Source organism: Salmo trutta, chromosome 22, assembly GCF_901001165.1.
Source record: "Salmo trutta chromosome 22, fSalTru1.1, whole genome shotgun sequence".
Lineage (NCBI taxonomy): Eukaryota > Metazoa > Chordata > Actinopteri > Salmoniformes > Salmonidae > Salmo > Salmo trutta.
The window spans coordinates 17382074-17394869 of record NC_042978.1 but is presented as its reverse complement, the minus strand read 5'-3'; the positions used below and the strand labels follow the sequence as shown (position 1 = coordinate 17394869).

General features: G+C 45.1%; 1 protein-coding gene across 11 annotated transcripts in view; it reads right to left on the bottom strand.

The window, feature by feature from the left end:
* Positions 1–10897, bottom strand: part of unc13a (unc-13 homolog A (C. elegans)) — a 59869-nt gene extending 48972 nt beyond the window's left edge. For 7 of the 11 annotated variants that reach the window (XM_029706953.1, XM_029706957.1, XM_029706955.1 and 4 more), the window contains exons 1-10: positions 10386–10897; positions 5808–5837; positions 5619–5718; positions 3818–3935; positions 3313–3436; positions 3143–3213; positions 2861–2915; positions 1898–1927; positions 1501–1708; positions 276–395 (exon numbers count right to left, since the gene is read on the bottom strand). In XM_029706953.1, the coding sequence (XP_029562813.1) occupies positions 276–395; positions 1501–1708; positions 1898–1927; positions 2861–2915; positions 3143–3213; positions 3313–3436; positions 3818–3935; positions 5619–5718; positions 5808–5837; positions 10386–10407 (878 nt within the window). In that variant the 5' untranslated portion in view covers positions 10408–10897. The remainder of the gene's footprint in view (positions 1–275; positions 396–1500; positions 1709–1897; positions 1928–2860; positions 2916–3142; positions 3214–3312; positions 3437–3817; positions 3936–5618; positions 5719–5807; positions 5838–10385) is intronic. The other 4 variants (XM_029706960.1, XM_029706961.1, XM_029706963.1 and 1 more) reach the window with 1 other exon arrangement.
* Between the last annotated feature and the right edge of the window lie 1899 nt (positions 10898–12796).

Genomic DNA, 12796 nt, shown 5'->3' with positions numbered 1-12796 from the left:
CAACATTCACATTTCACCACAGACGTACGACAGAGAGAGGGGAGATCGTGTGTGTGTGATACCGGTGTGTATACAGTAGTTATTATCAGGTAGATACAGGACCGGAACGTAGATAAGAAGTAGAGAGAGGGAGTTGAACAGCACATGCATGCAAGCACAGCGAGCGAGGAGGACAGGACGATTCCACCACTGACGTCACAGTGAGACCACGGACGGAGTCACAGGCTGGAGCAGGAGGAAGAGGAAGAGGAGGAAGAGGAGGTGCAGAGACCCACCTATCGGAGAGCGAGTGCCTACTGTCTAGAGAGTACTGGCGGCTGGTGTGCCGGCTCGAACCTGAGGCTGAATCGAGATCGCTGCGCCCGTTGGTGGCCGAGTCTAAACTATCATAACGTCTGGCAGGAAGGAGGGAGAGGCAGTAGAGGAGGAGCATCAGTACAGTCTAGCCTGGGGCTTTTCAAAGACACACAGCAACATCCACAACACCAAACTGAAACACACACTGCCTGGCAAACCTACAGCATAAAGACCACTGGCACTGACCAGGGAGCCAGACAGCGCCAGTCAGACAGAGAAGAGAGTGATTGGTTTTAGCTATAGCGGACCTTGCAGGTCCATATGGCTAAAAACAGAATCACTGTCGAGAGAAGCCTTTATGCAATAATGTGGCTGCCCCAAGCAAGGCATGAGTTTGAGTGAACTTGTGCCTTTGAACAATAGATGTAAAGACAAATAAACAACTTGATTTTTTTTGGGGGGGGGGGGGTTGGGGGGGGCAAAACAAGTTGCTAAATGATCACAGGGGGCTGTTTCAGCCACACACGCATGCACACTCACACACATGTACACACCCACACACACACACACACACACACACACACACACACACACACACACACACACACACACACAGTGATGGTGCCGGTGAGGCTCTTCCCACACGGCCTGTATACAAGGTAGGCATGGCTGCTCCTTTGGGCTTGTATAGTGAGGCCGCACCGCAGTATGCTCTGGAATGTGAAGTCACATTGGGACAACAGGTTACCATGTAACAACAGTGTGAACCAAAACAAGCTCACGGGGCTCTGTGGGTTCTGTATCAGTCTGATTTACTCTGTGGTGAATAGACTGTTGATCTCTAGAGGAGACATAGTCAATATGGATCCCTTGACTAAGAAGAGGTGTTGCGAGTGAGATCCATGCTGTGTCAATAGTCTAATGTAGTTTCCTTTCCTCGTCTCCTTTCCTTCACCCACACATATCTCAAAGAACTGGACAGGGAAAAGCTGCGGCTTCCACCTACCCTGCATGTTTTTAGATTAGAACAACTGTAGGATGGCAGCTTGTAATAAAATAACTTAAAGGTAAGTTGCAAATGAAAGAGAGGAGACAATGAAAGGAAGCTTATTGGGACGAACCCCCTATTGAGACCCCGAGTGGTGAACCAGGTAATGAAGCAGGTAAGGATGACAGAACAGGACAGGAGAGAGGTTCGGTTACCTCATGGGTCTCTGGTTGTCGTAGTCCAGCTCTTGGATGGAGCCGTTGTAGGAGGTGTGCGAGGAGTAGCGCTGGTCTCTCTGGATGGGGTACTGGTGCATGGAGGCGTTGGGCTGAGATGTGGTGTAGAAGGGTGGAGGAATGCTGTTACTAGTCTCACTGCGGTAGTCACTGTCTCTATCGTCCACCGCGCTGTCTGGGTCTTCATCTACACAGGAAATGGTTGAAATATGATGATGATCATCATGATGTGAGGCTGGGTTCATCTTTACCCATGATGCTATTATATGCTTGGTGACATACTTAAACCTAGCAATATAGGCCTGCAGTACAAGGTTCCATTTGAGTCAGCATACATTGTTTGCTAAACTGTGTGAAAAAAGCAAGAAAAACTTACTTTGCTGGTCTCCCCAAAGACTCCAGTTACCTACAAGGACAGAGGGTAAGTAGGTAATAACTTATCACAGGAAAATTTGATTTGGGCCTGAGCCATAAACTCCAATGCTAAAACATTTGCACAGAGCAGTGGGTAGTCAGCCATAACTCTCAACCCAGCATCCCATAACTCAAAGTGCATTCGCAGACCCCATCCGTAAACACTCACTGAAACACAGCATGCAGACACGCATGCATGCGGACAAGCACTCACACACATACTGACCAACCTTTACGGCTGATCTCTCACAAATCGTCTCTCACAAATACCCACTGGCAGACTGAAACACCCACCGCAGCCCAGACTCATCCACAGTCGTTTCCACCCACCCACATGGGCCGTCATCATCAGACAGACAGGGCTGTGTCTGACAGGGCAGTGTTAGTATGCCAGCACACATCCATCACACGGCTAGCAGCCATAAATCACTGTGTGTGGAGCTGACTATGAGGCAGGCCTGCTGGCTCGATTCGTCATGTCAGCTTTCCTCCCTCCCTCCCTCCATCCGCCTGCCTGCCTGCCTTTCTGCCTGCTGCTTCCCCTCTAATCTGCATCCCAAAGACTCGGGAGGAGAGTGAAGAAGAGGGGGAGGAAGAGGAAGAAGAGGAGGAGGAGGAATAAAGTGAATATGAGGAGGATGAAAGGGAGGATAGTAAAGAGGGAGAGAAGGAGAGTGAAGAAGAGGGGGAGGAAGAGGAAGAAGAGGAGGAGGAGGAATAAAGTGAATATGAGGAGGATGAAAGGGAGGATAGTAAAGAGGGAGAGAAGGAGAGTGAAGAAGAGGGGGAGGAAGAGGAGACGGGGAAGACAAGGAGGAAGTGGGGGGGAGGGGCCAGGAACTAAGTGAAAAGGAGGAGGAAAGGGATGAGGGTATTAAAGAGGGTGTGAAGAGGCTACAGTCAGTATCAAGTGTCTACTACTCACAGCACTGTGTTGATGGCGCTTGCAGTGGCCTCTCCTCCTCCTCCTGGTATGTGTACTGCAACACACACACACAATAGATACAGCTGACAGACACGGTACATTGCACTGCAGCTAATCCAACATGGGGTAATCACCATTTAGGAGAGTTTTGGGTGTACCGAAACGTCTACATCATATTTAATGCATAGAGTAAGTGATGACTTGTGTAATTACTGATAGCCCTGCCTTGTGGCGGGCGGGTAAGATGTAAACACAGAGGGAGGAGAGGAGGAGATGCCTTACGTCCTGGTCCCTCATGGCATTGAGTTGCTCCAGTTTCTTGGCCCAGTATCGAGCCTCATCCTCTGGAATGTCTGAAGCAGAAAGACCCATTCACTGGTCAGTCACTAAGGCCACATTCATGCACGCACACACACTCACACACACTCACACTCACTCCCACACACACTAACCTAATGGCAGTTCAAAGCGGGTGTCCAGCAGCACGCGGTGGAAGGTGGGGTCTTTGGTGCCGGTGATCTCATTCTCAGCCATGATGACCTGGGAGTCCAGGGTCAGCCACTGCCCCGGCCCGTCCTAGCACGAGCACACACACACGCAGAGACACACACGCGTACTGTTACTGTACACAGTAACACTTTCCCTCTTACAGTCAAACAATTGGGAGGATGCTAAAAAGAGTCCTAGTTACAGTGTTTCGAAGCAGAGGAATTCACTCCCTGTAGGTTATCTTTACCATCCAAGAACACTCCCCTTAAACTCCTTTCATCCCTGATATGAAGTGTATTCCACCTTAAACACTTTGATGTAGCTTGACAACAAACAGTATGAGTCTATTGTTGTGATGAACTAGTGTCTGAGCCTCAGATGTGCTGCTGGTAAACCGCCTTGTGCTCTCAGGAGGGTGGAGTGTGGTGGGGAAGGAGAGGGGGCACCGGGGGGGGGGGGGAACCATACCTCATTAGACTGCCGGATGTTTTGCAGGGGGATCCACAAGGTCCCCACCATGGTATCCCAGATTAACCCTTTGTTCCACACCTCCACCGTCAGCCCCAGGTCCAGCCTGTTGATCTCACTGCACAGAGAGAGAGAGAGAGAGAGAGAGAGAGAAGGGGGGGTGAGAAGGTGTATAAAAAAGAGGGAGACAAGAAGATGAGGAGGGATAGAGAGGAGGTGAGAGAGAGAGAGAGAGAGAGAGAGAGAGAGAGAGAGAGAGAGAGAGAGAGTGATGAGATGAGGAAATAAACTAAACAGATTGGGAGACCGAAATGACATAAACCCTGATTGAGCAACAGGGCCTGGAAATATAGAACCCATCTTATAGAGAGGTGAAATATATATACCATCAGATACCCATTGCTAATCTAATAGAACAAAGAGCCAATGTGATTCACCCTGTGGTGGATGTGAGTCACTGAGCCACAGAGAGCTGTCTGAGGGGGAGAGGTGAGGTCAATAAGGCAGAGTGAAGGAGACCAGTATTATTTCCATCAGGGAAAACAGGAGTGAATTCTAGCAGGAAAAAAGCGTATAGAGCTGACTGTCCAGGACCGATTTGGTCAATAACATATTATACACCGTGCACCTCCATTATCTCAAGTATCCACACAGCTATACTCAGGTTGCATCCCCATGGTACCTGACCCCTGACCCCTGGTCAAATGTAGTGCTGTATAGGGACAGCCAGGAATCCCCTTGTGACAGGGGGGAATGGAAGATTGTTGTGTGCAAGCTTCACAAATGTTTTTAAATTGTTCAAACATTTCTACCCTGTCTATTTATGGGTAACAGGGTTGACGTGTTATGCTCGACCCGCTCAGTTTTGGACCACAAAACACCAGAAAATGTCCAAAAAGTATAGAACCAGATCACCTGCTTTTACACTATGATTTGACTATTAGATGTTCAATGTCTCTCTTGAAAAAAATATTTTAAAAGTAATAGTTTCATAGTTTCACCAAATTAAAATGAGATCTCAGTTCACGTAACAGCCCCCCCCCCCCCCTTAAAATGAATCACTAATAACATGAAATAAATTATAATCTTCAGAAATGACTGTGTCAAAGCAACAAAATAGCGAGGGCTTTACAGTGATGGTGAAAACTTCGAGAAATGTTGGGTTTAAGTGGGTTAAACTGAAGCTGAATTTTGAATGTGGTCTATATTAAAAGTGCACTTCATTTAATATAACAGGCTTTTAAAATTCAATATTTGTGCACAATTTCTACTTAAAATAAGAGGGGACGCAAAAGGTGCTCATTTCGTGGCAACTTCCTGTTCCTATTGTCAGTTCTGAAATCATTTTGACTCTGTGACAAGTGCCCTATCCAAGGCTTCATCTAAACTCCTGCCCATTGACTAGCACTCCAAACAATGAGAGTGTTGTTGGGCACCTTAAACCTCACTACTTAAAACATTTATTCAGGAGTCCCTGCAGTCCGTGTTACACAACATGTGTACACTCTGGTGTTAACACATTAGTGTCACTGCCTGCCCGGCTGCATGGACGGCTGGCTGGCTGCTTGGCTGCCTAGCTCAACAGTTGCATATCTCGTATCTGAGATCAGGCATCCAGAGCCTTGTAGTCTCATCACTGACAGAGCACTTAGGACCCAGGGCAGCTCAACGAGTGGAGAGAGAAACTAGTAAGTCTTTCCTATAGAGGGAGAGACGGAGGTGGAGGAAGAAGAAGAGTGGGATGGGAGAGAGGAAGAGGTGAACAAACGAGGGAGAGGAGGAGAGGGGGAAGAAGTCTTACAACATGAAGTCCTGCTCCCAGCATGGCTGGGCGCCCCGCACAGCGATGGTGGTGCTCTTGACATTCTGCACCTTCAGCGTCACGTAGGTGTTAAATTTCTCTGTGGAACAATGAGGAATATCAGTGTTACTATCAAACAAACCAGTGTTTAAGACTTTTTAAGACTAAGTCAAATGTGTCTCAACTCACCTTGGGGTCCATCGAGTTTGGCTTTCCTCACTGCAAAACAGACAGAAGACGAAAAAACATGAGCCATACTGTAATGGGCTAAACAAAATGGGGTCAATCAATCTAGAGATTAAGGTTTCTAACAACAAAGCTATTAACAACCCACACCTTCCTGAGCTGAAAAGGTTTTGCTGCATAAGACAGCGTCAAAACATATGTTCATTTTGCAATTTAGATCAGAAAACTTAGATATTCTTTTCATATCCCAATATGCATATCAGCCCATGTGGGGATCGTGGGTGATGACAAGACCCTGGCATTTCGTAGGAGGAGGAGGAAGGAAGGACCTAATTCAGTCAGCCTGGGCACACTTCCTCTGATGGCAGAATGCCTGGGTCTTAATATCAAAGCCTGTATTCACTAACAGATGTCAAGAGCTCTATTTGAGTGGAAGGCTCTCAGCGGTATGCTCAGGTGAGAGGGGTTCAGAGAGAAGAGGAGCACACAGGATTCAGTGTGTGTGTGTGTGTGTGTGTGTGTGTGTGTGTGTGTGCGTGTGTGTCTGTACACGCGTAGTCTCACATATGATGACCAGTAAGGGTGACACAATGAAAGCAGGTCTGTTAAGGTAAAGGTACCACTGTCACCTTCTATAAATTGGGGATCACTTTAGGTAACCAATCCTGTTTTTTCTGACCCATTCATTATTCATTAATCTCGCACCTGCCCGCCCGCCCTGCCGATGCCAAGTAACCCCATGTTGAGGGCTTTAATATTCAAAGGCTTCCTTCTAATCCACAGCGAATGCCTCCCCTCACTTCATCTCTAAAAGCTGCAGTTAAGAAAAGGGACTATGGGAAAAAGGCCCATTTGGAATCACAGAGTTGGATAAAATAACCTCCAATGCTTTTCTCTCTCAGTGGAATGTGGCACTGGGCTGCCACCCAGATGCCCGCATGGCTGGCACGACCAGTCCTAATGACCTACTGGCACGTTCTCTATCATTATGGGTCCAGCTGGAGCACCTGTATGAATAATCCATATCATAACAACCATCACAAGAATGGCTTTTTTTATGAAGCCACTCAAGATTTCAGCTAAAGGAAAAGAAATGAAAGAAAATGAAATTGTGTCTCCTGCTGTCTGACTTGACACGATAAGGTTAATATGTCAGAGTCAGTTAATGATGAAGCAGCGTGACAATAGTGGATGTATTTGTTTTCCTAAAATAGCTCATCCCCAACAGACCCTGAAGAGGATGTTTGTTTTATCTGAATATCAATCTGATTTTGCTAGTCTGCAGGGCAGGAGGAGGAGTTAGAGGATGCACTTAACCAACTTCAGAGCTAAGCCTTTCATGATTCACCATTACTCAATATAACAGACTACTTTATCCCCTGTAGGGTGATTCCATGGAACACTGTGAAATACAAAGAACAAAAGAGATGTCCAGCTCCATTACCACCGCCTCCCTTTGCAGAGCTGAAGCTAACAGGATTCTACCCAGTCATTCAGCCAGCCTCTTCAGCTGTCTGTTCCTCAGCACCTCCGCCATGTCTCTCTCACTTACCATCCCTCCACTCCCTCCAACGCAGTGCTTTCCCCATCAACAGCCTCAATCCACTGCCTACATTTTTTTCTCTCTCCCCATCATCAACCTCAATTCACTGTCTGGATTCTCGCTCTCTCTTCCCCTCTCTTCCCCTCGTTCCCTCTCTCTCTTCCTTTCGTTCTCTCTCTCCCTCTCTCCTCCTGCCATGTGGCGTGTGTGCTCCCTCTCTATCTCTTTGTCTCGGGCTCCATTAATCTTTCTGTGCAGCCAAGCGCAGGCAGAGCAGAACCCCCACTACTAAAAATAACCACTTCAGCGGGACAGTAGTGGATATGGGGTTAGGGGTGAGGGGTGGAGGGTAGAGGGGGACTCACACAGCTCAAACGCACAATGCTTAACCGGTTTAGCTATGATGGCAGGAGGGTTACAAAAAAAGGCCACATTTTAAAAAAGCCCACAAACTAGTGTCTCTTCGCTCTTTGCAGGAAATATAGTCACTCTCGCCCTACGGAAGATCTCCAGGGTTTTATTGACTGAGATTTTCCAGTCGAAAGCTTACAAGCACCTCATACTTCAGATCAGTTGTACTTGTACAAAGAGCAAGAAACAGCAATATAATTCAAACATGTAGCCTGCAGGAATTCTATAATGTCAGAGGAGTTGTCAGTTATGAAGAAACAGAGAAAGAAGCTACAAAATGAAACTTTCTGATTGGCAGGAATGAGACTACATAATTGCTTTCTTCTGTCATATTGTCTTATTCAATCTAATAGAGGGGAAATTAAGTTACTCGCACACAGTGAAATGAATCTTTCTTATCATTTGTAATAATTAACTATATCATGGAGGTCAATTATATTGTATTTTTAAGGATACATTGTAATGTGCCCTAATGAAGAACATAACTGTCTCCATTAAAAAAACTATGAATCCACAGAATATGAAACACAAAAATGAAATTAAAGCCAAGGGCTCGCTCTCTTTCAGGGAGCAGCCTGTCGAGAAACAGGCATCATGTATCCTGAACCTGAACAGAACATGAGATATTGCTATAGAGTGTCTGATTATATGGAACTGAACGGCCCTCGGCTGGCGCAAGCTAATTATCCTTCCGTTGGATTACAACATTATTCATGCTTGCTAGTTGAGCCACTGAACGCATGACATGCTGGGGAATACACGGAGAGCTTCAGTGGACATTCATGTGGGAAGAAGAAATGACTGGGGATTTGTCAACTAAAAACAAGCCCGGTCATTACTGCAAGGAAGTGTGTGCGTGTGTACTGTTTGATATTGTAATGTGACGCTAGAAATCTGCTCTCTCGCTGAACACTGGGCATCACTCTTCCTTATCACTAATGATCTGAAGATATGCAAATAGACCTATAGTTAGAATCATGCGTTTATAAGAAACGGTAAAAGTGGGGACACTTCTTCTCCACTGGGTTGCTGTCAATGCCATGTTCTCTCTGCCATTTCTACATGAAGGCCTAACAAAAAGTACTCATATCCCCATTCTTCCTCCAGTCTCTCCATAGTGGGTGAAAATAGTGCCATATGTAAGAAAAGTCTCAGTCTCTCAATCTCACCTTGGCTACGGGATTTTATATAACCACTAATTTAGCTGTGCATTCATTACTAATGGGAAATTAAAGGAAAAGTCCCAAATGCCAGGGAAGAGGGTTGCTATGCCAACAAAATGTGAAGATCTCGCGGGTCCCTCTGGCAGTCTGTCTCAATCCTGACATCTGTGCAATCAGCTTGTTTATCCAACTATTGTGCCAAGACAATATCCTGTCTCCACAAACACTTTAGGGTTGCTGCCATTTTACTCTACCACTTTCATAGAAAAATCGTGACAGGCCAACGTTTTAGGGAAGTGACTGTGGGTGTGAATCGATGTGACAATAGCATAAAACCTGAAAGCAGCCGACTGTATGCCTAAATATTCTATAACAGTCAGGCAGCTAACAAATTAACTGGAAAACAAGTTACTGAGGGAGCAAAATAGGTCAACACAGCTAATATTCAAACAACCCGACCAAAAACTGGACTATTTTGCTGTTTTGATCTTAGGGCTACAAGACATCTGCTATTAGGTGTTTTTGTTGGGAGAGTAAATTGACTAAAGGACTCGCGCCAATGCCCCATTGCCCAGGGTAAAATCTCTTGGACCAACTGTTCTTATCCTCGGAGAAAATGCATTTCACACAAACAATCATTCTAGAAAAGGTATGGTCAACAACACTGATTCAACATATAGTAGGCTAGTGCTAGAGGCAATCTACTGTAGTCACGGCATAGAAAGGCTGCATTCAGGATATTTCCTTGGAAACGTCACGATTTCTTAAGAGAAAGGCTGTCATAAGGAATGCAATCATCATTATGATAGACACCCAAAAGCGACAGTACACAAAGTAAATGAACAATATTTGCTGTGCGGACCACCCCTACATCTTTAAAAATCTGAATAGAAACCAAAGATAACATGGATTTACAGTACACGCCTTTTTAGTGAGCTACTACACACAGAGACATAATCCAATACTGGACTCAGTTTCGGACAATCATATTCCATACACTCATATTTACTCTGTGTAGCCTGCTTTATGATAATATTCCAACATATTTTGAGCGTGATTTGTTGCGGTTAATAGACTAGAATAATGACAGTTCAGCTACCATTTTATGAACAAGACATCAAAGTGTTTATGATGACTGACAGTGTTCATTACGCTTCTCCATCATAAGGAGACAGTCATATAATAAAACAAGATTTAGACCAATTTAATAAATGCTGTAGGCTGTCTGGCCACCTAAAGAATACAAAAGAGTTTTCTGGTCAAAGGAATTTGACTACAGCCAATTTAAAACAAATGTAGTATTCAGCGCGTCGTGTAGGCCTATACGCCAACAATTAATACATTTTAGAGCAGAATTAGCTGCAAATGAGATGAATTGAAGAAAACCGCCCGCGGAGCAACTGGTTACCCGTGTAAATAAGAGCATTTCTCTCGACAGTTAACAGTAGTTTGTTTGTCACTTACCGCCAACGCACAGCAATGACATCTCTTAGCTCTGGCTATGATCGCTCCCAGATGTCTTCCACTGGCACCAATATTTCAATTCGGAGTAGATGTCCGTCTCTATAGCCTGTATAAATAGGTGGATGGAGTCAGCTCCGTTTCTACTAGAAGCTATTATACGTCACTGCTTTGCAACAGTAAAAAAAAATCTGATCTTTCGAGTCTTTTGTCGTGCGCTTTCCCTCTCATGTATGGATCAATTTAGGGGGTTATATTTCAACCTCGGCTCTCCGCTCCCTGACGCACAGCCATCTTGTTCAGCACCACCACTGTAAGGACAGTTCCCGAGACTTACGTCACGGTAGTGATGACGGGATGAACCAAGGATGCTCGCAACACCTGACTGTCAGGCCTCCCTGAACGTTTCGTGGTCCCGCTGAAAATCCAAAATATAGTCTACAGCATCTTCTAACCTTAGATTAGATAACTGGACCTAAGAGAGAGCATTAAACTTGTCTTCAAGTCCACTACCAAGAATGACAACGAGCAAGTAGGCCCAAGTACTACAAGCAGTAAGCTAGTGTAATATGTAAAAAAGAACAAGAATACATTAAAGTATAATTTAGGAATCCATAGACTTATAGAAGAAACCCATTCAATAGCTTACATGACATCGGAACCTTGACTGACGGTTATGTTCTGTGCCTAGAATTAAACGGCCTCTCTTTGTTCTGATCCCAAAGCTTTCAGAAACACCAACTTTCATGTTTTTTTTAACTAGGCAAGTCAGTTAAGAACAAATTCTTATTTACAATGACGGCCTACCCTGGCCAAACCCGGACGACGCTGGGCCAATTGTGCGCCGACCTATGGGCTACTAGGCATTTCAGGAGGCATGTTGGTTTGTTCTTAAGTGTAACCACAGCAAAAAATACCTTGGGAAAGGCCTCCAGTGAATAAAGTGATCTAAACCACATCAATCTGTCAATTCAGACATTTAGTATCATTTAAAGAAACTGAGTACAACCCTATCAAGCTAACCACTGACAACGTTTCTAAGTGGAGCTATACCACCATCTGGTGGGGGGGGGGGGGGTCTGGAAACTAAAGGTCAGACAAGTCGTTTGTTCTGTACTTCTGTCCATTATAAAGTGAGGGCAGCAGGTGCCACCAGCAGCCATTGAGTCATCATGCCATTTCAGACATCATCCATGTGTCACCATATGCTCTGTGTGCATCACGCTCATCCTTAATGACATCCGGGAAATTACACACATGTACTTTTATTGCAAATTGAAATAATGATTACAAAAGGAGACAAAACTTCCATTTCAAATTCATTCAAATAAACCATTACAAAAAACCTTCATCCAAACCTTCCCACCCCAAAACTAATGTCAATAGCAATACAAAAAACTATTCTGAAAATGTTGCTATGATCTTTTCCAGTTTATTTGGTCTCTCATTTGAAGTACACTTCCTCAATCTCCTTATTTCAAGTGAAGACATATGGAAAAAGGGCATGTAAACTGCTTTTCCCGTGATTCTTTTCCAGAAACCATAGGAACTATAAATGGAACAAGGTAAGGCAGTTGACATAATGACTGTTCACAACAAGCCTGACATTTGCCTCCAAAGCTGAACAAGACCGTACACATGCAGATACAGTTCCTTCAGAAAGTATTCAGACCCCTTGACTTTTCCACATTTTGTTAGGTTACAGCCTTACTCTAAAATTGATTAAATTGTCGTCGTCCCCAAATCTACACAAAATACCCCATAATGACAATGCAAAAATAGGCTTTCAGAAATGTTAGCTCATTTAAAAATAAACATCACATTTACACAGGTATTCCGACCCTTTACTCAGTACTTTGTTGAAGCGCCTTTGGCAGCGATTACAGCCTCGAGTCTTCTTGGGTATAACGCTACAAGCTTGGCACACCAGTATTTGGGGAGTTTCTCCCATTTTTCTCTGCAGCAGATCCTCTCAAGCTCTGTCAGGTTGGATGGGGAGCGTTGCTGCACAGCTATTTTCAGGTCTCTCCAGAGATGTTGGATTGGGTTCCAGTCCGAGCTCTGTCTGGGCCACTCAAGGACACTCAGAGACTTGTCCTGAAGCCACTCTTGCATTGTCTTGTCTGTGTGCTTAAGGCCGTTGTCCTGTTGGAAGGTGAACCTTCGCCCCAGTCTGAGGTCCTGAGTGCTCTAGAGCAGGTTTTCATCAAGGATCTCTCTGTACTTTGCTCCGATCAGCTTTCCCCCGATCCTGACTAGTCTCCCATTCCCTGCCGCTGAAAAACATCCCCAAAGCATGATGCTGCCACCACCATGCTTCACCGTAGGGATGGTGCCAGGTTTCCTCCAGATGTGACACTTGGCATTCAGGCCAAAGAGTTCAATCTTGTCTTTAGGTGGCTTTTGGCAAACTC